The sequence below is a fragment of the Giraffa tippelskirchi genome, chromosome 8 (genome assembly GCF_054371585.1).
Source record: "Giraffa tippelskirchi isolate mGirTip1 chromosome 8, T2T-mGirTip1v1.2.pri, whole genome shotgun sequence".
NCBI lineage: Eukaryota > Metazoa > Chordata > Mammalia > Artiodactyla > Giraffidae > Giraffa > Giraffa tippelskirchi.
The window spans coordinates 20,695,868-20,719,738 of record NC_137282.1 but is presented as its reverse complement, the minus strand read 5'-3'; the positions used below and the strand labels follow the sequence as shown (position 1 = coordinate 20,719,738).

At 41.5% G+C, this 23,871-nt stretch overlaps 1 protein-coding gene across 11 annotated transcripts in view; it reads left to right on the top strand.

Moving 5' to 3' along the window:
• Nucleotides 1-23,871, top strand: part of DLC1 (DLC1 Rho GTPase activating protein) — a 512,426-nt gene that overhangs the window by 432,256 nt on the left and 56,299 nt on the right. For 2 of the 11 annotated variants that reach the window (XM_081520939.1, XM_081520940.1), the window contains exon 1: nt 19,691-20,380. The exons of 6 other annotated variants lie outside the window; for them this stretch is intronic. In XM_081520939.1, the coding sequence (XP_081377065.1) occupies nt 20,167-20,380 (214 nt within the window). In that variant the 5' untranslated portion in view covers nt 19,691-20,166. Of the gene's footprint in view, nt 1-19,690; nt 20,381-21,319; nt 22,704-23,871 lie in introns of those variants that run through there. 3 more of the 11 variants (XM_081520942.1, XM_081520945.1, XM_081520941.1) reach the window with 2 other exon arrangements.

Sequence of the window (23,871 nt, the reverse complement as noted above, 5' to 3'; positions counted from 1 at the left end):
GTTCCTTTGCGGCCTCCCAGGTTGCTCAATGTTAAAAGAATCTGCCTGCCAATGCAGGGGACACAGGAGATGTTGGTTCAGTCTCTGAATCAGGAAGATCCACTGGAGGAGGAAATGGCAACCTACTCTAGTATCCTTGCCTAGAGAATCCCGTGAACAGAGGAGCCTGGCGGGCTATAGTCCATAGTGTGGCAAAAAGTTGGACACGAGTGAACAACAGAGCACGCACACACACTTGTTGCTTTACAGAGTCAGATCATTACTGCTACTATTATTATCATCATTATTAATATTATTTAGCTTTCATAATGCAAATGAAGGTAAAAGGAGAAAATAAGATAGCTGTAGGGGATTGCTTTGAATGAAAAATTTAGATATTAAAAAGTTAAGGGTTTTCTTTTTAGTTTCATTAAGTCACTAGTTCTGGAACTCTTCAATAATAATACTACAACCCACGATAATAGTACAATAATTAAAAGAGAAAGAATCCTTTTAAGACACAAGTAAAATAGCAGTGTAATATAATTGCAGCTATAAATATAGTACATTGAGAAGTTTAAACAGATAAAATATGCACATGTACCCCCAAAACAAATTTTTGAGTTACAGTTTCAGTTCCTATTTTTTAATAAGTTAATATATGAGTAAATATCAAGCCCTTTATAAACATAATCTATTTTAATCCTCACAACTACCCAAGAAGGTATTATTGTTGCCTTCTATGCTGCTGTTGCTTGATCACTTTAATCTTGTCTGACTCTTTGCACCCCATGGACCGTAGCCCATCAGGCTGTCTGTCCATGGAATTTTCCAGGCAAGAATACTAGAGTGGGCTGCCATTTCCTCCTCCAGGGGATCTTTCCGACCTGGGGATTGAATCCAAGTCTCCTGCGTCTCCTGCATTGCAAGTAGATTCTCTACTGCTAAACCACTGGGGAAGCCCATTGCCATGTATGTATAAGGAAAATAAGATTTGAAAATAAAGTTACTTCTCCACAGTCATGCAGCAAATAAATGGAAGTTTCAGGATTCTTATCAGTATAATAAACAAATTTTCTCCAGGATTATTTCACTTAAAATCTTAGTGATGTAATATTTAATACCAACAAGAAAATGTATGTGAATATAAATTATAAAGTATAATAATACAACAGCCATTAACCCCAAACCCAACTAAATATCTGGAATTACCTTTCCTGTTAAAGCTACCTATGCACTCTACCCTAGCTGGTCTCCTTGACCCCAGAGGCTAACACAATCCTGAATGTTGAATTTATTATTCCCTCTACATTTTATGAAATGTTTTTGCCATGTAAGGCTTCATTTTTAATGTTGATATTTTACCCAACATTGTTTTAAAGAGTTGTCCATGTTGTTCCATGTAGCTATAGCTCACTTACTTTCACTGCTCATGTAGTATTCCACTGTGTAAACATGCCATTTTAAAAGATCTGTTCTCCATTAGATGGACATTTAGATTATTTCCAGTTTTTCTTCATATAATATTAGTGTACGCTTCCTTCAGTTTTCTAGATGCACAATTGCAAGAGTTTCTCTAGGCAACAAACCTCAGAGCAGAATTGCTGGGTCATAGCATAGTTAGTGTTCAGCTTTAAAATGAATATAAAATTGCTTTCCTAGGAGGTTGAACCAGCAATATAAATGGGCTCTCATCTTTCCAACATTTCCTGACAGTGCCAGACTTTTTCATTGTAAATATTATATATGTAAAATATGGTCTTGATTTTCATTTTTTATTGCTAACCAGTTTAAGTATCTTGCCATGTGTTTGTTCACTACTTGTTTTCCATGCCTTTCCTATCTTCTAATTTTATTAATTTTTGCTCTTTTATTAGTTTCTTTATTTTGCTTTCTTTGAGTTAATTCCCTCATTCTTTTTCAAAACTGGGTGCTTTATTAATAGTTAGCCTTTCTTCTCTGCTAATATGAATAATTAAGTTTATATATTTTATCAAATACTTGTTTCCACTCCATTTCACCATTTAAAATATGCACTACTTTCACTGTCACTCAGTATTTAACATTGTCCATTATAATTTCTTCTTCAATCGTGAGATATTTAGTAGTTTCTTAAATTATGAGTGAAAGTAAAAGTCGCTCAGTCATGTCCGACTCTTTGTGACCCCATGAACTATACAGTCCATGGAATTCTCCAGGCCAGAATACTGGAGTGGTAGCGGATATTGTTGTTCTTGATTTCTAACTTATTGGCATTTTGGTCAGAGAATGTGGTTGTTCTGATTATCTATTTCTATAGAACAAACTACTAGGGGCATAGGGTGATAGCAATCACTTAGGCATTCTCCTCTGGAGGTTGACTGGACTCACCTAGGCATTCCTCAGAGTCTCTTGGACAGTTGCAGTCAGAAAGTGACTGGAATTAGGATCTCCATTCACATGACTGGTGCCTGGGCTGGGGAAACTCAAAACAGCCGGATTTCTTCTGGCATCTCCCTCCTGGCCTTTCCATTTGGAAGTTCCACAGCAGGAACTCAGAGCAGCCAAACTTCTTACGTGGAAGACACCAGAGCAAGCAACTATCCAAGAAAAACTTGCTGAAGCTACATGACTTGCTCTAACCCACCTTGGAAGTAGGGCAGAAGCCCTTGGGCCACATTCTAGTCATTGAAAGTCACAAGGACCGCCTGGGTTCCAGGAGAGGGACACTGATTCTATCACTTGATGAGAGGATTGCAAAAGGTTTTGTGATGTGTTTTAAAACTGATGTGTTTTAAACTACCACAGTGGTTGACATGATACCACTTCTTTAAAATGTGTTGAGATTTGCATTATGGCTTAGTATATGGTCAGTGGTTTTGTTTTGTCTGGTTTGCTTGGTCTTAATATTGCAATGTTGAGAATGTATATATTCTTTTTTCTTTAATTGGTGGGTATAGATATCTACACGTGGTCATTAAAACTTGCCTATTTTACTTTTCTTTTTGCCTGCTCAACCTATCCAGAATTGAGAGAAGTATGTTGAAATCTCTCACCAATATGATATTTGTCCGTTTCTCCCTCAAATTCTACCAATATTTGCTTTGTAAATTTTGAGGTTATTTTATTAGAGGCACACAGCTTCAGAATTACTTTATTTTCCTCCTTAAGTGAGCTTTTTAGTGCCGTGTAGTAACTTTTCATCATTTATAGTCCTTTTTGAATTGAAGCCTTTTATTTGTATTTACCTAGCTACCCTAATTTTTTTAGATTTGTGTTTGGTTGGTAAATTCTTTTCTATTCTTTTACTTTCAGCCTCTCCATATTCCAATATTTTTAATGTAGTTCAAATAACATATAGCTGTATTTTTCTTTTTAAGAGACCAATATAATCTATAAGTTTCAACTTTTACATGACAACTTGAGACCATTTATATTTATTATTATTGATAAATACTAACATATTTGAATATGTGTCCCCTCATTTCGTGTTTTTCATTTGACCTGCTCTCTCCTTTGTCTTTATCCTCTGCCTTTTTTGCTTCAAAACATTTCAAAATCTTTGTTTTCTTATTCCCGTTTTTCCCTATACTAATTTAGAAGTAATGCACTATTTCTATTCTTTGAGAGATTATTCTTGAAATTTTGCTATGCATACTTAATAAACACAAGGGCCTTAGAACACTACTTCAATTATTCTTTCCTGACTTACTGTTGTCTCTGTAGTTGGCTTTTTTAAGCTCCACAAATAAACCTGTTATTATCATTGTTAATACCATTTTTATTTTCCATAGACAAGTTTTTTCCCCAATTTACCTGCATTCTTTGCTCTCTATTCTTTCTTGAATCTCAGACTTTTAAGGTCATTTTGCCTTTTCTTTAAGTATGTCTTTCTAAATCTCCATTAGTAAAGTTCTGTTGGTTGTTAACTCCATCTATTCTTACTTATCTGAAAATGTTTTTTTACCTTCATCCTTAAAAAAAAATTTGAGGGGCACATACTTCAAAGTTATCTCCCCACCCCAAGTTGAAGATATTCCAGTGTTCTCTGACTTGCATTTTTGCTGTTGTGAGGTACACCATCAATCTAATTACCATTTTCTGTAGATGATTTCTCTTTTCTCTCAAGTGCTTTTAATATTTGTTTCTTTTAGTAATATTCTGCAGGTTCACTAAATGGTGTCTAGGTGTGGATTTCTGTTTATTCCACTTGGTATACATTATGCCTCCTGTACTTGTGAATTGAAGTCTTTCATCAGTCCTGAGAAATCCACAGTTACCATGAACTCAGATGTTGCCCCTTTGCTCCATTTTCTGTGTTCACTCTTTATGGGACACCAAAACAGTTACGGTGTTTGGTGTCCTTATCATTTGAGATTCCATGTTCTTCTAAAGCCGCTAATATTTTTTAATAGGCTTTATATTCTCCAGCAGATGTATGTTCACAGCAAAATTGAGAGGAAGGAATTTCTCATATAACTCCAATCCCTCCCACACATGCATAGCCTCCTCTTTTATCAACATCCCTCCCCAGAGTGGTACATTTGTTACAATTGATGAACCTACGCTGACAGATCATTATCACCCAATGTCCACAGTCAACATTAAGATTCACTCTTGGTGAGACTTCCCTGGTGGCTCAGACGATAAAGCGTCTGTCTACAATGCGGGAGACCAGGGTTTGATCCCTGGGTGGGGAAGATCTCCTGGAGAAGGAAATGGCAACCCACTCCGTATTCTTGCCTGGAAAATCCCATGGACGGAGGAGCCTGGTAGGCTACAGTCCATGAGGTTGCAAAGAGTCAGACATGACTGAATGACTTCACTTTCTTTTTCTTTCTTGGTGTTAAACATTCCATGGGTTTGGACAAATGTATGATGATATGTATCTACTGTTATAGTATCATACAGAGTAGTTTTACTGCCCTAAAAATCCTCTATACTTCACCTGTTCATTTTCCCTACCTTCTAACCCCTGGCAACTACTGATCTTTTTTTCTGTCTGACTGTCTTCATAGTTTTACCTTTTCCAGAATGTAAAATCGTAAGGCTATAAAAGGGGAAAAAAACATTTGGGAGGTGGGAAATGGAAGATGAGAGAAGAAAAAAATCAGAAGAAAATACAACAAAATATCCTGCTCAATTTTTGAATGTTGTTGAAAATGAAATTTCATTATAGAAATATAAATTTCATTTATATTTAAGTTCAGTTCAGTCGCTCATTCGTGTCCGACTCATTGCGATCCCATGAATCGCAGCACGCCAGGCCTCCCTGTCCATCACCAACTCCCGGAGTTTACCCAAACCCATGTCCATCGAGTCGGTGATGCCATCCAGCCATCTCATCCTCTGTCGTCCCCTTCTCCTCCTGCCCTCAACCCTTCCGAGAATTAGGGTCTTTTCCAATGAGTCAACTCTTCGCATGAGGTGGCCAAAGTATTAGAGTTTCAGCTTCAACATCAGGCCTTCCAATGAACAACCAGGACTGATCTCCTTTAGGATGGACTGGTTGGATCTTCTAGCAGTCCAAGGGACTCTCAAGAGTCTTCTCCAACACCACACTTCAAAAGCATCAATTCTTCAGCACTCAACTTCCTTCACTGTCCAACTCTCACATCCATACACGACCACTGGAAAAACCATAGCCTTGACTAGACGGACCTTTGTTGGCAAAGTAATGTCTCTGCTTTTCAATATGCTATCTAGGTTGGTCATAACCTTCCTTCCAAGGAGTAAGCGTCTTTTAATTTCATGGCTTCAGTCACCATCGGCAGTGATTTTGGAGCCCAAAAAATAAAGTCTGACACTGTTTCCACTGTTTCCCCATCTATTTCCTATGAAGTGATGGGACCAGATGCCATGATCTTAGTTTCTGAACATTGAGCTTTAAGCCAACTTTTTCACTCTCCTCTTTCACTGTCATCAAGAGGCTCTTTAGTTCTTCTTCACTTTCTGCCATAAGGGTGGTGTCATCTGCATATCTGAGGTTATTGATATTTCTCCTGGCAGTCTTGATTCCAGCTTGTGTTTCTTCCAGCCCAGCGTTTCTCATGATGTACTCTGCATAGAAGTGAAATAAGCAGGGTGGCAATATACAGCCTTGACGTCCTCCTTTTCCTATTTGGAACCAGTCTGTTGTTCCATGTCCAGTTCTAACTGTTGCTTCCTGACCTGCATACAGGTTTCTCAAGAGATAGGTCAGATGGTCTGATATTCCCATCTCTTTCAGAATTTTCCACAATTTATTGTGATCCACACAGTCAAAGGCTTTGGCATAGTCAATAAAGCAGAAATAGATGTTTTTCTGGAACTCTCTTGCTTTTTTGATGATCCAGCGGATGTTGGCAATTTGATCTCTGGTTCCTCTGCCTTTTCTAAAAGCAGCTTGAACATCTGGAAGTTCACAGTTCACGGTTCACGTATTGCTGAAGCCTGGCTTGGAGAATTTTGAGCATTACTTTACTAGCATGTGAGATGAGTGCAATTGTGCGGTAGTTTGAGCATTCTTTGGCATTGCCTTTCTTTGGGATTGGAATGAAAACTGACCTTTTCCAGTCCTGTGGCCACTGCTGAGTTTTCCAAATTTGCTGGCATATTGAGTGCAGCACTTTTACGGCATCATCTTTTAGGATTTGAAAGAGCTCAACTGTAATTCCATCACCTCCACTAGCTTTGTTTGTTGTGACTCTTTCTAAGGCCCACTTGAGTTCACATTCCAGGATGTCTGGCTCTAGGTGAGTGATCACACCATCGTGATTATCTGGATCATGAAGATCTTTTTTGTGCAGTTCTTCTGTGTATTCTTGCCACCTCTTCTTCAGAGCACTATGCAAAAGAATATTGTTACATGCCAAACATACTAGATAATGGCTCAGATGTAGCAGGTTTTAGTGCATGAAAGCAAGACAGCCAGCACACATACTGTCATCTTTTTATTAGTTTGGTAGTTGTTTTAAAACTGTTTGTATCACTGTGAGGAAAGGCATGGGTCCAAAATATTCTATCAATAATACTTTGCCATGGTGGTTTTATATTCTTTTATTACACACAATAGGTTTCTTAGAAAGGAGAATAAATTTTAAAGAGAGACTAAGTGTATGAAAAGTGGAAAATAACTCTTAGTGAAAAGTGTGAAAGAAATCACACAAATACAGGCATTCCATTTCAAAATCCAGATGGGAAGATTAAAATCAAAATATGATTGGCAAATTAGAGCAATGACACCGGAAACAAGGAAGAGATCATTTTTAAGAAAGTCATTTTGGCAAAGAGCCTTGAAATTCTATAAAACCAAACTGCATGATCTGAATTTCACGAGCATGTATAGGGACCACACCACCCACATACCTCGTGAGGCCTCAGTGATAGTCAAGGAGGTTATTCAGCTTTACTTGGGGATTTTCAAGAAATGTGGCTCTGTACTTGAGAAACTGACTGTCACAGGAAAAGAGTTCTGCCATAGCAGGTGCAATCCTGGGATTTGCAGCAGCACGCTCAGGGGCACCATGTTCTATTTTGAATTGGTGTGAGGCATGGTGGCCGAAAAAGTGGATGCTTCTTCCTTTCCACTATTTTTTTAAATTAGTAGATTTTTTGAAAGTTGGATATGTTTTAACTCTAAACAAGGAAAGGAATGTGAGTGTAAATTCAACTTTACACTGTAAATCAGGACAAAATAGAACCTATAGATGGCTGAAAAGAACTGAGAGAACTGCTGGTCCTATCCCCTCAATTTACATTCTAGGAAAGGAGAGACCCCAAAACCTGCTCTGAGCTCACAAGTATCGTTGCAGAGAGACCCTGGATCAAGTTTTGCTTCTTCAGTTCTTAACAGTGTTAAATCAAGCAAGCTGCTAAGTATAATCTCTCTGAGTTAAATATCTTATCTGTGATAATAATGTTCACCTTCAAATTATATTATATCTTCAGCCTAAAATTAAAATCCTTAGCTAAATGATCCATTATCCTTGTCTTGTCATATGTTATATCTATATATTTATTTATATATTTATCTATAATAAAATATAGAGGCTTCCCAGGTGGCTTAGTGGTAAAGAAAACACCTGCCAATGCAGGAGACATGGGTTTGATCCCTTGATTGGGAAGATGCCCTAGAGAAGGAAATGGCAACCCACTCCAGTATTCTTGCCTGGAGAATCCCATCAACAGAGGAGCCTGGTGAGCTACAGTCCATAGAGTAACAAAGAGTTGGACACAACTGAGCAGTAAGCACAGCACAATAAAACATAATACAAACATATCATATATATATAATATATATAATTTTTAAGATAAAAGGAACAAGTGATAATATTATGTAAGCAACTCAAGGTCACTGATAGTGTCTGTGACCAGGACAGGAATGTGAGTTACATCAGCAGTCTTTCTTCTACACATGCATGGACTGAAGGACCCTCACAGATTCATTTTTCTAATTCAGATCTGGAGAACTCAGTTGTGACATTCAGTGGGCTTTTCTAATTTTTTTGCCCTTTATCGTATGTTTGTTTTATCGACCCATGAAAAAGATGACAATAATCAATACAGAAATAGCTGTGAGTCCAGTAGTAGAATATTTGCATAGGAGAGAGTCAATCTACTCTGGTCTCTTCTGATAAATCTTCAAGCATCAGTCTTTCGCAATTCATGACTCCTATAACCAGGTCTATTTTTAAAATGTCCAATGTGTTTCATGTAGTTCCCCCCAAGACAGCTTAATTCAACTGAATTCATAAGAGATAATTGACTGAGTTATCTATGCATGAAAAGCCAAGCTTGACGACTGACTGAAGCTTCATTCTCCTGCTGGCCATTAAAGTAAGTTAATGATCTGGAGCTGTGTAGGGGTTTCCAGAAATAATACTATAATGGCCAACATGCTGTAGTTAGCAGCTGAGAAAAAGAGCTGTTTATTATTTTTCAGGCAGTCACCCTAACCCATGCCATAGTATTTTTATTTTAAGATGCAATCTGCTATGAAGAAAAGCAACACATTACAACTCAAGTGATCACAAAACATCTTTTTTGTAAAAACAAACTCATGAATGATTTCACACAGATTTTCAAAACTATGGAAACTCAATGCCCCTAAGTCTCCAACTTATACCCTAAACCTGCCAGCCTTTTGCAGTAAGTCTTTATGGAGTCCTTACTCTATTTATAGCATTTATATGTGATGCTAGAGTAAACAGAAAAATAAAATAAGATACCTAGAATATTTCTTTGAGTAAATAATAAAACTTATAACTAAAGCAGCAGCATAACTAAAGCAAAAGTCCCACCTGTTAAATGACCTTGCTTTGCAAATTGATTTTGTGTTTTAGCATTTCTGGCTTCAAACCACATTGGGAAAACTACTTAAGTAAATTCCTAGTTAATCACTAAGAATAAGATCTTTGAATTTTGTTTGTTAATTTTTTAAAATCTCATAATCAAGCTTAAAAGGCAGATAACAAACTACTAAAAATATTTTTATAATAAATTACAAATGGTTAATATCTTTAAGAAAAGACAAAATGCTTCATCAAAAAAAAAGAACAAAACTGTGGGATTAAATAGGCAAGTTTTAAAATTATCACTGGTTAATAAATATGAAAACACTCAACCAGTATAACAAAAGGACTGGACACAAAAAGACAAATACTGTATGATTTCAGTTATATGAGCTACACAGAATAGTCAAATTCCCAGAGACAGCAAGTAGAACAGTGGTTCCCGGGGGTTGGAGAAAGAAGAATGGGGAATTAGCTCGGGAGGATGACAAAACTCTGGCAATGGATAGTAGTGACAGCTAGAAAAATGATGTGAATGTACTCAGTGCCTTTGAACTGTACACTTCAAAGTGGTTAAAATAAATTTTATGTTACATATATTTTACTACAATAAATTAATCCAGTTTAATATTCAAACAAATGTAGACTTAATAGTGAGATAATATATTCTTGCTTATTAAATTAGTAATGGAAATTATAATGTTACGATGCTTAACATGGTAGAGAAAGGGATACATTCAAACACTGGTGAAAATGTAAAATAAGTACAGACTTTCTGGGTAACAGTTTAGAAATACATATCAAATGTCCTAATGTCCTTCTGCCTCCTAATTCAAAGTAAGTGAATTTTTCTAAAGGAAATTATCATTCTTGGTCTTTAAAATTTTTTATACAAGAATGTCCATTAAAGGAAAAATGGTGAAAAATTTGAAGTTCAATACTGATTAACAATTTGTTGTATATCCATAAGAAGGAATATAAAGCAACTTTAAAAAGCTATATTCTTCAGGTATATGAAGTGAAAGAAAATATTAAGAACAATATACACTATGATCCCAATGTTGTACAATAAAGGATCTGTCCTTAGAAAAACAGACTGAGAAGAGATACATAAAAATGTAAATCATCTCCCATTGTCTCTGGTAGTGCAATTATGAGAAGGTTTTTATTTTCTTCTTTATACCTTTTCATATTTTCCAAACTTTTAAACAATGAAAATTTCATAGTCACAAAAGTTAAATAAGAAGAAAGCAAAAGATTAAATATTATTAGTTCCTATAAAATAACATTGTCCATCCTCAGCTTTCAATAAGTTATTTGCTACAAGCTCAAAAAAAAAAAAAAAATCCTTTTCAACTGAGGATAATGTCAGAATAGACAAAGAATCACAGAGAAGGCAATGGCACCCCACTCCAGTACTCTTGCCTGGAAAATCCCATGGACGGAGGAGCCTGGTAGGCTACAGTCCATGGGGTCGCTAAGAGTCGGACACGACTGAGCAACTTCACTTTCACTTTTTCCTTTCATGCACTGGAGAAGGAAATGGCAACCCACTCCAGTGTTCTTGCCTGGAGAATCCTAGGGACGGCGGAGCCTGGTGGGCTGCCGTCTATGGGGTCGCACAGAGTCGGACACAACTGAAGCGACTTAGCAGCAGCAGCAGACAAAGAATCAAAAGCATGCCATTAAAACTGGCTAATTCAATGGGAAATTAGGCCATTTTCTTCTGTGGATTCAAAAAGGATCGCAAATTTTGTCAAAGGCCACTTGAAAGAATCAGAGCCATCCTTGGTAAAGCACAGATGGAAGTTGGGGGTGGCAGAGGCACTGATTAGGTGTCCTGGGGTCACTTCTCTGCCATTTTGGGCTGTGAGGCCTTGGGCTGATTAACTATCTCAGCTATTAAATGAAATAGCCTTTCAAAGGAGATTCTACTGTGAATATTATAATTATCTCAGGAAAGCATGCTCACTGGTTTACCAAATCAAGATTGAGAATTCAGTGTGTCCAACACACCAGTGAACTGTAGCAGACTATTTGTTTCTACTTTCTACTAAAGAGCTTTCTCTTCCAAGCCTTCTCTTTATATTCTGTTTTTTGTTTGTTTGCTTTTGTCATTTACTGAAGTATTTTTAAATTGAGATATGAAAGTGAAAGTTGCTCAGTTGTCTCCAACTATTTGCAACCCCATGGACTATACAGTCCATGGAATTCTCCAGGCCAGAATACTGGAGTGGGTAGCCTTTCCCTTCTCCAGGGATCTTCCTAACCCAGGGATCGAAGCCGGGTCTCCCGCATTGCAGGCGGATTCTTTACCAGCTGAGCCACAAGGGAAGCCCCAAATTGAGATATAATTGACATATAACATTATATCAGTTTCAGGAATATAACATAATGATTCAATGTAAGTATATATTGCAAAATGATCACCGTGATAAATCTCAAATAAGTCTAATTAACATCCATCACCACAGATATTATAAGAAGAGGTGGCAAGAATACACAAAAGAACTATACAAAAAAGATCTTCATGACCCAGATAACCACAATAGTGTGGTCACTCTAGCTAGAGCCAGACATCCTGGAATGTGAAGTCAAGTGGGCCTTAGGAAGCATCACTATGAACAAAGCTAGTGAAGGTGATAGAATTCCAGTTGAGCTATTTCAAATCCTAAAAGATGATGCTGTGAAAGTGCTGCACTTAATAGGCCAGCAAATCTGGAAAACTCAGCAGTGGCTACAGGACTGGAAAAGGCCAGTTTTCATTCCAATCCCAAAGAAAGGCAATGCCAAAGAATGCTCAAACTACTGCAAAATTGCACTCATCTCACATGCTAGCAAAATAAAGCTCAAAATTCTCCAAGCCAGGCTTCAACAGTATGTGAACCGTGAACTTCCAGATGTTCAAACTGGATTTAGAAAAGGCAGAGGAACCAGATACTAAATTGCCAACATCCGCTGGATCATCAAAAAAGCAAGAGAGTTCCAGAAAAACATCTACTTCTGCTTTATTGACTATGCTAAAGCCTTTCACTGTGTGGATGACAACAAACTGGAAAATTCTTCAAGAGGTGGGAATACCAGACCACCTTACCTGCCTCCTGAGAAACCTGTATGCAGGTCAGGAAGCAACAGTTATAACTGGACATGCAACAACAGACTGGTTCCAAATTGGGAAAGGAGTATGCCAAGGCTGAATATTGTCACCCTGCTTATTTAACTTATATGCAGAGTACATCATGCAAAATGCTGGACTGGATGAAGGACAAACTGGAATCAAGATTACCAGGAGAAATATCAATAACCTCAGATACACAGATGATACCACACTTATGGCAGAAAGTGAAGAAGAACTAAAGAGCCTCTTGATGAAAATGAAAGAGAAGAGTGAAAAAGTTGGCTTAAAACTCAACATTGAGAAAACTAAGATCGTGGCATCCGGTCCCATCACTTCATGGCAAATAGATGGGGAAACAATGGAAACAGTGACAGATTTTATTTTGGGGGGCTCCAAAATCACTGCAGATGGTGACTGCAGCCATGAAATTAAAAGATGCTTGCTCCTTGGAAGAAAAGCTATGACCAACCTAGACAAAATATTTAAAAAGCAGAGACATTACTTTACCAAAAAAGGTCTGTCTAGTCAAAGCTATGGTTTTCCCAGTAGTCATGTATGGATGTGAGAGTTGGACTATAAAGAAAGCTTAGCACCGAAGAATTGATGCTTTTGAACTGTGGTGTTGGAGAAGACTCTTGAGAATCCCTTGGACTGCAAGGAGATCCAACCAGCCCATCCTAAAGGAAATCAGTCCTGAATACTCATTGGAAGGACTGATGCTGTAGCTGAAACTCCAATACTTTGGCAACTTGATGCGAAGAACTGACTTATTTGAAAAGACCCTTATTCTGGGAAAAATTGAAAGTGGGAGAAGGGGACGACAGAGGATGAGATGGTTGGATGGCATCACCAACTCAATGGACATGTGTTTGAGTAAACTTCTGTAGCTGGTGATGGACAGGGACACCTGGCGTGCTGCGGTCCATGAAGTCTCAAAGAGTCAGACACGACTGAGCAACTGAACTGAAGTGAACTGAACTACAGATTGTTGCAATTTCTTTTTCTTATTGTGAGAGCTTTTAAGATCTACTCTTAACAACTTTCAAATATGCATGCATGCTAAGTCACTTCAGTCATGTCCGATTCTGTAGATCCTATGGACTGTAGCCGCCAGACTCCTCTGTCCATGGGATTCTCCAGGGTCTATTCTAATGATTAATATTATATATCATTGATATTGCCCAAGGGCATCCTTCTTTCACTTTTTCCATTAAAAAAGAGAATAGAACTCAGGTATCTACATGCACTCAGGCAGATAATGCTGGTGAGGAAAGCAAGTCACAGTGGGATGGCGAGAAGTGAGGAACCCAGGGCCCCTCCAGGCAAGAATACTGGAGTGGGTTGCCATTTCCTATTCCAGGGCATCTTTCTGACCCAGGGATCGGACCCAAGTCTCTTACCTCTCCTGCATTAGCAAGCGTGTTCTTTACCACTAGTGCCACCTGGGAAGCCCTTCAAATATGCAGGAAGATGTTATTAACTATAATCACCATTCTGTACATAACATCCCAGAACCTATTTATTCCAGTTCAATTTTGTTTCATCAGCACACTGCCTTTTCTAGGGTTTAATAATATTTGTTGAATAATAAAAGTTCTGTGCTAGGCTGGATCATATTTGAGGCTTAAGTGATTATCCAGAAAATAGATTTTTACCACCTTCATGCAGGAACAAGGGACTTCCTCCTCTGAACTAAAACTGACTGATAGATTGTTAACCTTCCCCATATTTTAAACTTCATGCGTTCAAAAGATGTAGTCAAAAAAAGGCCTGACTGAATAAGAGCCATCCTGTGCATGCGTGCATGCCAAGTCACTTCAGTCATGTCCGACTCTACAACACTACGGACTGTAGCCCGCCAGGCTCCGCTATTCTCAGTTCAGTTCAGTCGCTCAGTCGTGTCCGACTCTTTGCGACCCCATGAATCGCAGCACGCCAGGCCTCCCTGTCCATCACCAACTCCCGGAGTTTACCCAAACCCATGTCCATCGAGTCGGTGATGCCATCCAGCCATCTCATCCGCTGTCGTCCCCTTCTCCTCCTGCCCCCAATCCTTCCCAGCATTAGGGACTTTTCCAATGAGTCAACTCTTCGCATGAGGTGGCCAAAGTATTAGAGTTTCAGCTTCAACATCAGGCCTTCCAATGAACAACCAGGACTGATCTCCTTTAGGATGGACTGGTTGGATCTTCTAGCAGTCCAAGGGACTCTCAAGAGTCTTCTCCAACACCACACTTCAAAAGCATCAATTCTGCAGAGCTCAGCTTTCTTCACCATCCAACTCTCACATCCATACATGACCACTGGAAAAACCATAGCCTTGACTAGACGGACCTTGTTGGCAAAGTAATGTCTCTGCTTTTCAATATGCTATCTAGGTTGGTCATAACCTTCCTTCCAAGGAGTAAGCGTCTTTTAATTTCATGGGTGCAGTCACCATCAGCAGTGATTTTGGAGCCCCCCAAAATAAAGTCTGACACTGTTTCCACTGTTTCCCCATCTACTTCCCATGAAGTGATGGGACCAGATGCCATGACCGCTATTCTAGGTAGAATTAAAAGCAGGCTAATTTATTTCACCTCCTAAACCTTGCTTTTTCTCCTCTTTCACCATCCTATTCCCGCTGGCATCTGGGTTTCAAATATTTTGGAAAAGGCTGAATACCAGGGTAGACAGTGGGAAAAGAATCCAGATTTGGGTCATAGAAGCTTAACCATAAATGAATGTTTTAAGGACAACCATTAAATTTAAAATTTAATTATTTCTCTGAATTGTATACTGTTTACAAACTATTTTCACTACTTTCTGCTATTATATTTCCTTTGAACGGTACAATAAAAAACTATTTCCCACACACATTTCACAATAGTCCATTGAACACAAATTATATTACAACATTCTCCAAGTGCAGAAGTATTTTAGTTCCTGTGGGAGAGAAATTTCCAAAGAGATTGCTTGGCTTGTATCACTAGAGCAGAGGTTTAAGCTAGCTGCCCCAGGGCTAAATGAAGCCCAAAGTTGAAACAGGGATGGGTTTCAATGTTTTTTTTAAATTAGTTGCCAGCATCTAATTATTGGGACATGTGGTATAAAATTTAGAAATCCAGGGGCTCTTGAAAGAAAATCTTTAAACCCAGAACAATGGGTTGCTGAGTTAACACAAGCCAACAACCCAGTGAGTCTGAGTGGCACTGCCCTCTTGGAAGGGCCCTGGGTTCCTCAACTTCTTGCCATCCCGCTATGACTTGCTTTCCTCACCGGCATTATCTGCCTGACTGCCTGTAAATACCTGAGTTCTAGTCTTTTCTTTAATGGAAAAAAAAATATGCAAGAAGGATGCCTTGGGGCAATATCAATGATACATAATATTAATCATCAGAAAAGAGCCTGAAGAATCCCATGGACAGAGGAACCTGGTGTGTCGCAAAACGGACACAACTGAAGCGAGTTACCACACAGGGGAATCAAAGAGTAGCCCAATTAGTCACCCAGCTTTCTGTTTGGCAGTTTAGAAGTTCACTGTGTGATTTGTTTGCCTTGGTAATACAACCCTTGAATGTGAAAATATCCACATATATGACAGGGCCTGGCTATCCTTGTGAATAACTTCCCTTTAATTGATGCTCCAACTAAGAGGAGCATGGCAGGAAGTGAAGGGCAGCATCACAGGTCTATATGTCAAATATTTTCTTTGTTTTTGGTTTTAACCTACCATTGAGAACAGCAGCAGCAACAGTAGCAACAAAACCTGGGGTAATTTGTGATGATTTTAAAAATATTTATTTATTTGGCTGCATCTTTCTTAGTTGTGGCATGCAGGATCTTTAGTTGTGACATGTAGGATGTATCTCCCTGACCAGGAGCCCCTGCATTGGGAGCACAGAGTGTTAGCCATTGGACCACCAGTGAAGTCCCTGTGAGGGCTTTTTATTCTCATTTATCAAAGGAGTATGAGAGGACCATATATACTGTGGGCAGGGAAATGGGCTGCCTTATTCCGTGCCTCTTGGAGTCCAGTGTTTCAATATCCAAATCTCATGTCATGCATTAGCTGACAAACCCAGGCTAATGGCATCTTGCAGTGATAGACAAATGAAACCATGGATGATGAGCTGATGGTTAAATGGAGAGGCAGGAGACTGCTCTTTCCTGGGGACCCTCTTTCATCCGGAAAGGACCACTATGGTTATTTAAATACTAATTGCATGGCTTAGTTTGATGTGCCCATTTAGTAATATATAATAATAATATCTAGCCTTATCGAGAACTTACTATGTGCTAAGCCGTAATGTGCATGAGCTTATCAGTCTTCATAAAAAACCTCATGAGATACGCACTATTTCAAACCTCTTTTTTCAAAGATGAAGAAGCTAAAGTTTAGGGGGCTAAATAATATATTCATCACACAGTTGGTAAGTGACCTATTCCAAAAGTCCTGTTTCAACCACATTCTACAAGTGCAGCAGTTTTCTAAATGTAGCATATCCATTTCTAATGGGAGTAAGAATTTAAAAAATAAAATTTGGGATTTGGCCCAGGTCACAGGCTATGTTAGGAAACCAAAGAATGGAAGAAGATGATGAGATTCAGGGGAGGCTATATGAAGAACAATGCATCACCAAGGCAAATGTGTCTGGAGTTACTATTATTTTTAGATGGTGAGCAATCCATGTCACACAAACCTCCAAAGAAATGGAATGAAACAAGAGAAGACAACATAAATAATCGAGGAGAAAGAGGCTTCCCTGGTGGCTCAGTGGTAAAGAATCTGCCTGCCAGTGCAGGAGACGGGTTCAATCCCTGATCTGGGAAGATCCCACATGCCGCAGAGCAACCAAGCCCATGCGCCACAACTACTGAAGCCCACGAGCTCTAAAGCCCATGCTCTGCAACAAGAGAAGCCACCTCAATGGGAAGCCCACACACCACAGCTAAGAGTAGCCCTCGCTCGCCACAACTAGAGAAAAGCCTGCATAGCAACAAAGAGGCAGCATGGCCAAAAATGAATAAATAAATGGGCCACATCAAAAGATGTTAAAAAAAAAGGAGAAAGGAATGAGACTTAAGAAGAGACAAAAATGTTAACATTAGCAGGCTTTATTCTGGAAAGATGAATAACTTCGTGGCAGATGGTACATCAGGCTTGCACAGACTCCTGAAAACCTAATTCAAGAAAAATACAACTTCAACCACTAATAATAAGCATTAAGAACTTATTCTGAGAATTGATATGTTTTGGAGGAGAGGCTTAGAGTATCTATATTTTTAAGGTTTGGATTGTTTCTAGACAAGAGAATTTAGTGTATAAGGGAAGTTTAGGGAAATATTCCTCTTTTTCAAGTTTTGAAGAAGTACACACTGTGCACTGAGCAAAGATTTCAAAATGTAAATCTGATCACGGGATGCTTTCTTTCTTTATAGTGGTTTACATTATTTTTTGCTGTTAAGGATTTTTAAAAATTATCAACACAGTAGTGTAGGGAATTGAAAGTTCTTGCCTTTATTTTTCCAGCCCCTCCTGAATCGAATTCCCCCTTGCTGGCAGCTGTTTTGAGCATTCTTCCAGCTCCCAGACTTCAGAGGGACATTCTCTTTTCTTTCTTCTTGGTCCAGGTCGGGTCCCCACTTTTCAGGCCCTTACAGGACCTCTTTTTCATAAGCCCTTTGCTTTGTCAGCAGACTAAACTCTGAGCAGGCAGAGGCGGGCCTGCCCTTGCTTATCTTGGGGTCCCCAGCAGCTCTAAGTAGGTAAAAGCCCTGGAAATAACCGTTAAATAGAGGAGCCCCATGCACTCCCAGGATGCCACTCCTCAGGGTCCAATTCCCGTTTGGGTAAATTAGAAAGTCAGTGGTGAAATGAGTGTTTTTATTTTGTTTTTGAAAAAATGGAGTGAAAAAGTCGTGTATGTCAACTAAGACTCAGCTATGAAATCAATAAATTTTAAACTAATCAGGAGACTAAATTCTCCCATTTGCATTTAACCCTATTTGAAAACAGACTCTGCTCCAAGCTTCCCTATCCCCTCCCCAACTTTATATATCTCCATCTAAGACATTATATATATTTCACTGACTTATTTTGTTTATTGTGCATCTTCCCCACTAGGAAGTAAATTCCAGAAAGGAAGGGATGTGTATCTTTTTTGCTCACTGCTGAATCTCCGGCGCCTAGAACAGTGTTTGCTAAGTCACTTCAGTCGTGTCCGACTCTGTGCGACCCCACAGACGGCAGGCCATGAGGCTCCCCCGTCCCTGGGATTCTCCAGGCAAGATTACTGGAGCGGGTTGCCATTTCCTTCTCCAGTGCATGAAAGTGAAAACTGAAAGTGAAGCTCAGTCGTGTCCGACTCCCAGCGACCCCATGGACTGCAGCCTAGCAGGCTCCTCCATCCATGGGATTTTCCAGGCAAGAGTACTGGAGTGGTTTGCCATTGCCTTCTCCAAGAACAGTGTTTGGCTCATGGTAAATAAATGCTCTGGATGTATTTGTTGAATGAATGGGTTTAGGTTGGTGTTTTCTTTACCCAGAGAAAATAGGCAGAAAGCATCAACTAGCCTCAAAGGAAATTTTCATGCAGTCTCAATCAGAGTTTTTTTTTTCAGTTTTACAGAGATTATAGTCAATTGTAATCTTTTTAAATAAAGCTTCCTTTTATATCAGGGTCCTCAAGTTGCAGTGCACAAGAATCACCCAAGGGCTTGTAAAAAAAAAAAAAAGCAGATTCTCAACATCAGAGATTCTAATTCTGCAGTCTAGAGTCTGCTCTACCAGTTCCAGGAGCTGCACTGGGTTGTGGCCCAAGGGCTTTGGTTAGGAAACCTTTGGCTCTGGCTGCACACAGGAGACCAGAGACGTGGAGTAACAGCTCTCCCTCTCTACCACAGCGTCAGTTACATTCCTCTGTACCCCTGCGCACCTTAGCAATGAATGATGTATGTCCAAGGGACAGGTTGTCTTCTTCCCATTTTACAGGTAATGAAACACTGATTCACCCCTCCCTCCCCACCTCGCCTTGGTTCCCAGGAATTTATGCGGTTCCCGTCATGATGAAAGGCAGGATAATAAGTTAAAAAAAAAGTGTGCAAAGCTACCAAGAAAAAGATGAGGGAAAATGCGCGGTGTTCCCAGTGTGGAGCCCAGACCTCCCCAGCAAGTAAATGCCTCCAGAGTCCAGCCTTTAAGGCCTTTGCTCCCAAGACCACTAATGGAAGACTTGTAGGCGCTTCCTCCAGCGGATTTGCGGGCCAGGGGAAAAGCATTCCAGCCCGGGGCGGAGGAGGGACGGGGCGGGGCTTGAGGGGGCGGGGCCATGGGAGGCCTCGGGCGGTGGCGGGCTAGCTGGGCGGCGCGAGATGAGGGGCCTGTGGGTGAGGGGCGGGGCCTGGAGAGCGGGGCGGGGCTTGAGGCCGGCGGGAGGTGCTGCTGGAGTCCCCGGCGGCAGGGAGGAGACGCGCAGGGTGTAGTTCCTCCCCTCGGGTGGGCGCTGCAGGAGGGCGCGGCCTGCCGGCTAGGCGGGAGGCAGAGCGCTCCTGCGAGTAGTACGAGGGCGCAGCGCTCCGGTCCCGGCCATGGCCGAACTTCACTGCGGCAGGAGCCAGCAGCGCTCCCGGGCTTCTGGCTCAGCTCTCTGAGCGCTCCCCCTTTTCGATTCGGGCAAACCCCGCGTTCTTTCTGGGGTGGCGAGCAAGGATGCTCTGAGGATCGCTCGGGGGGGCGCGCGCGTCTCGGGTGCCGCCGTGGGTCCCGGCGCCGGAGCCGAGCTGCGTGGGGCTGCCTCGATTTCCCCACCGCGCGCCCGCTGTCCCCTGCCGCACTTGATGTGCAGAGAGAAGCCGGACACCATGATCCTAACACGTAAGCTAGACTTGTGCCTTGCCGTCCGGCCGGCCGCGAGAGCCAGCTGCGGAGGGAACCCGCCGCGGAGGAAATGTCACCCTGCCTTGTCAAGTCGGTGCCTGACGTTCTGTGCTTTGGCAGCGCTTTCCGAGGAGGCTCGGAACCGAGTCGCCCGTGTTTCTTGGAGTGCAGGAGGTGGAGTGTGGGGAAAACAAGGGTCGTCGTCCGGGGAGGGAGGTCTTAATCTCGGGTAATGTTCTCTGGGGCCGCGGGCTGGCGAGCCCCATGGGCTCTGGGAAGGGCTGCGGGCTGGTGGGGCTGGGGTACGACCGTAACTGATGAAGTGAAACCCACAGTAACTTCCCGCGCAGGCTGGGGGTGCAGTTCGGGCTGGGGGGCGCAGGGCCGGGCCGGGGTCGCAAGACGCGTCGTCCCTCTGCCCAGCCTCGCTGGCGGTCTTTCTATTCTTATTCTAAATCCGAGGCGGTGGCCTCTGGCTCCGAGGGGGGCGCGGAGCGACCTTCTTTCTACTCTCTTCCCTTTGAGGACCTTTGCAGGGCTCGGCGCTTGCTGTCCTTCACCCTACAAGTCCAAAATCAGCGTTGACTCCCTTGAGAATCTTATTATTTAGGGATATTTAGACTACGGTGACCCTTGGAAAAAAATGTTCAACAGATTAAAAGTGAGCTTACCAAAAAACTTTTAATTTCCAACTGTTTTTGTTCAAATATTTTAAACTCTGTAAAATAACTCAGGCTTAACCAGGAAAGTCTTGCTTTGGTGGCTGCCTGCCCCTGGAGAGTACTGCAGCTGTTTTAGCCAGCCCCAAGGCTTGCATGTGGGGCGCTTGCTGGAAGGCTGTGCCTTCACGTGCTGGGGCATTGGACTGGGTTTCCTAAAATGCCCCACGGAGATGCCCACGCCCTTGGCTCCGGAGGAGGCGCCCGCGCGCCGCTAATCCCGGGGCCGCCGAAAGGAAGGAAGCACACCGGGCGATCTGGCTTTTTCCGTATAGCGAGGCGACGGCCTTTTGGACCCCTGCCCGCCCCCCCCCCCCGCCGTCCCCCGTGTCCTTGTCCCCACCTCCAGCCTCGCGGGCCGAGCCTTTGATCCTTCGGCAGGAGTTACACCTCTGGCCGCGGCAAACCGACGCCGCCACGTGTAACTTAACAGTCTCCGCGTGCCTTTCCAGCGCGCGGACCCAGGGTGAGGCTGGCAGGGTGGGAATCGTCTGCAGCCTGCGAGCTGAGTGAATCTGGGAGTTGACATTTCGCCGTACCTCTTTCATCTGCACCATGGGCGTCGTAACTGTGTTTACCGCACTGGGAGGTGCTGAGGATCAGACGACCTAAACCAGGGCTGAGCACAGTCTCTGTGATGTTCAGTACCCAATGTATGCTAATTAGAGAAGGAGGGAACCCCTACATATAGAGTGGAGAAGAAAATATTGCCCAACGCTTGCTTTGCCCCAGTCATTTTACACTGAACTTGGCTAGCAAATGGGTACATTCTTAGGATTCAGAAGCTGCCTTAGTGATTGCCGGTGAGGCGGAGGAATGCAGTCCAGGCACAGCCATCAGTTACGGAAAGATTGATGAGGGCGGGGTATATGACGCATTTGGATGCGGGGAAAAAAAAAATCGTAGCTCTGAAGAAGGCAGAATACCGAGTCTCAGATTACTTTTTTTGTTTTTTTCAAAACTCTATTTGCTGAAGAGATGAAGGAAAATAATAGCCCAGCAGAACTCTGGATGTAAATCTATCAGCAGCTCCAAGAAGTTGACTAATTCAGCATCCATCTGGCCTGCAGGCTGGTCCTCCGCAGAGATAATTTGCGGAGCATAAGTGAGAAATTAATGGAGGGACCTAGTGCCATCTTGGCTTGCAGACTGCAGCAGATGGTCGGAGGGGTGCCCTGTAAGTCAACAGTCCCCCTAATAGAACTAAAGTCCTGGGAAATGAGTGTCAAATAGTTAGCAGATGTGCATTCAGACGTTATTTCGAGACGTTTTCTGAGAAAATGTTGGCGATTGCATGTATTAACTTTTATTGTGGCATGCCAGATTTACAGCGTGGCCCAAACCTGAGTGCATATTTTTTTCATTAGCACTACTGTTCGGCGTTTAAAATGAAGCACAGCAGACTGACTTTCTCTCCCAGCTGGTTTTAAAACTTTGCTTTTGACAAAAACAGATTTTAATTCATGCTGAGTGACACCTTACACCACACTGGCTGGAAGCCCAAGACAGAGAGCTGACTTGATTTCCCTCCTCCCCAGAATTGGACTAAGTAGCTTCCAACTTCATCTTTCCCTCCAGTGAATGAGAAGTGTCATATCGGTGACTTACCTGTGTCTTAACTTCCTAATTGTGGACCTTAGGAGAAACACCACCTCTAACTCCTTAAACACGGAAAAGCTTAAACAGTTAGGCAATTAACTATGGCTAATTGAAGGCAGTGTTCCAAGTTCTAATACTCTGGACTAATCAAAGGATTTTCCCATAGTTATGGAGCAAAGGTGAGAGACCGGATGCCCCTTTAAAACTAAAGCCTTTTTATCTTTGTTTATTTTATTATTGTTCTGTCTTGTAGTTCAAAAACCAAAGATGGAGTGAAGTTTCGGGGCGTTTTTACATTAAAGGAGAATGCTTGGTTGCTTCTGAAAAATATACGAGATTAATAGAAAAGCATGTTATGATTACACAGTTTATCACTGTGAAGTGAAAAATGTAGATAGTAGTTAAACTCTTCCTTGTAAAACTAGTGTGGGGCTTTAAGAGGGTATGGGAGGCCCTGGTGAGATGCCTTCTAATCAGAGGCTTGGTGGGATTCCAAGAGGTGGTTTCAAATACTAAAGTAAGTACTTGGGTTTCCCTTGGTGTCCCCATGGAGACTTTAAGCCATGATGCAACGGTCAAATGAAAGTGGTATTTTTATGGCTTAGGTGGGTAAATATGCAGTTTGAAAATATTCAGGGGAGAGTGGTTTGGTTCAGAAGAATGGGGCATCCAAAGTACAGTGGGTGAAGTGAATTGTACTCTTTTGAAGAGAGCCTTGTGCTGGACAGGATGGTCCAGTATTGTAAACACGTTTTTCTCATGCTTAGCTCCCCTTCCTAGCAACAGGAAGACGGAAATGAGGCCATGCAAAAAAAAAAAAAAAAGACGCTGAAGGTTCTAGACAATACTTGACACACCCTAGCATTCACTGTGTACAACCAGAGGACTTGCAAAAGTAAAAATAACTTCAGATGTTTCCTCTTCCTCCCTGGACATTGCCAAATTGCTAAAGACCGAATTCTCTGTGTTTTAGAACATTACAGCACGAGCAGGCTCATGGTACAGCTGGCAGAAAGTCTCATCATTGCCAAGCCTATTCTTGAAATTATAAAGCAAGCCTGGGGAGAAGGGTGGTTTTCATTTTTAAAGTTGACTTAGTCTAATGCTTACAGTGATATGAGTTGGAATCCAGTAGAGGAGAGAGAATTTAATTTCTAAAGGGAGTCATTTCTTTGAATGTTCATTTTAGCAAGATTTACTTCTAATATACTTTGGCATCGTCGGGATACAGTACAAGGAGTAATCTACATAGCATGCAGGACATCAAAAATTGTCCTCGCAGTGGTGGTGGTGGGGGGCAGTGGAAACTGATGCTCAGCCATAAGGTATAAGTGTCCAGCACTGTGT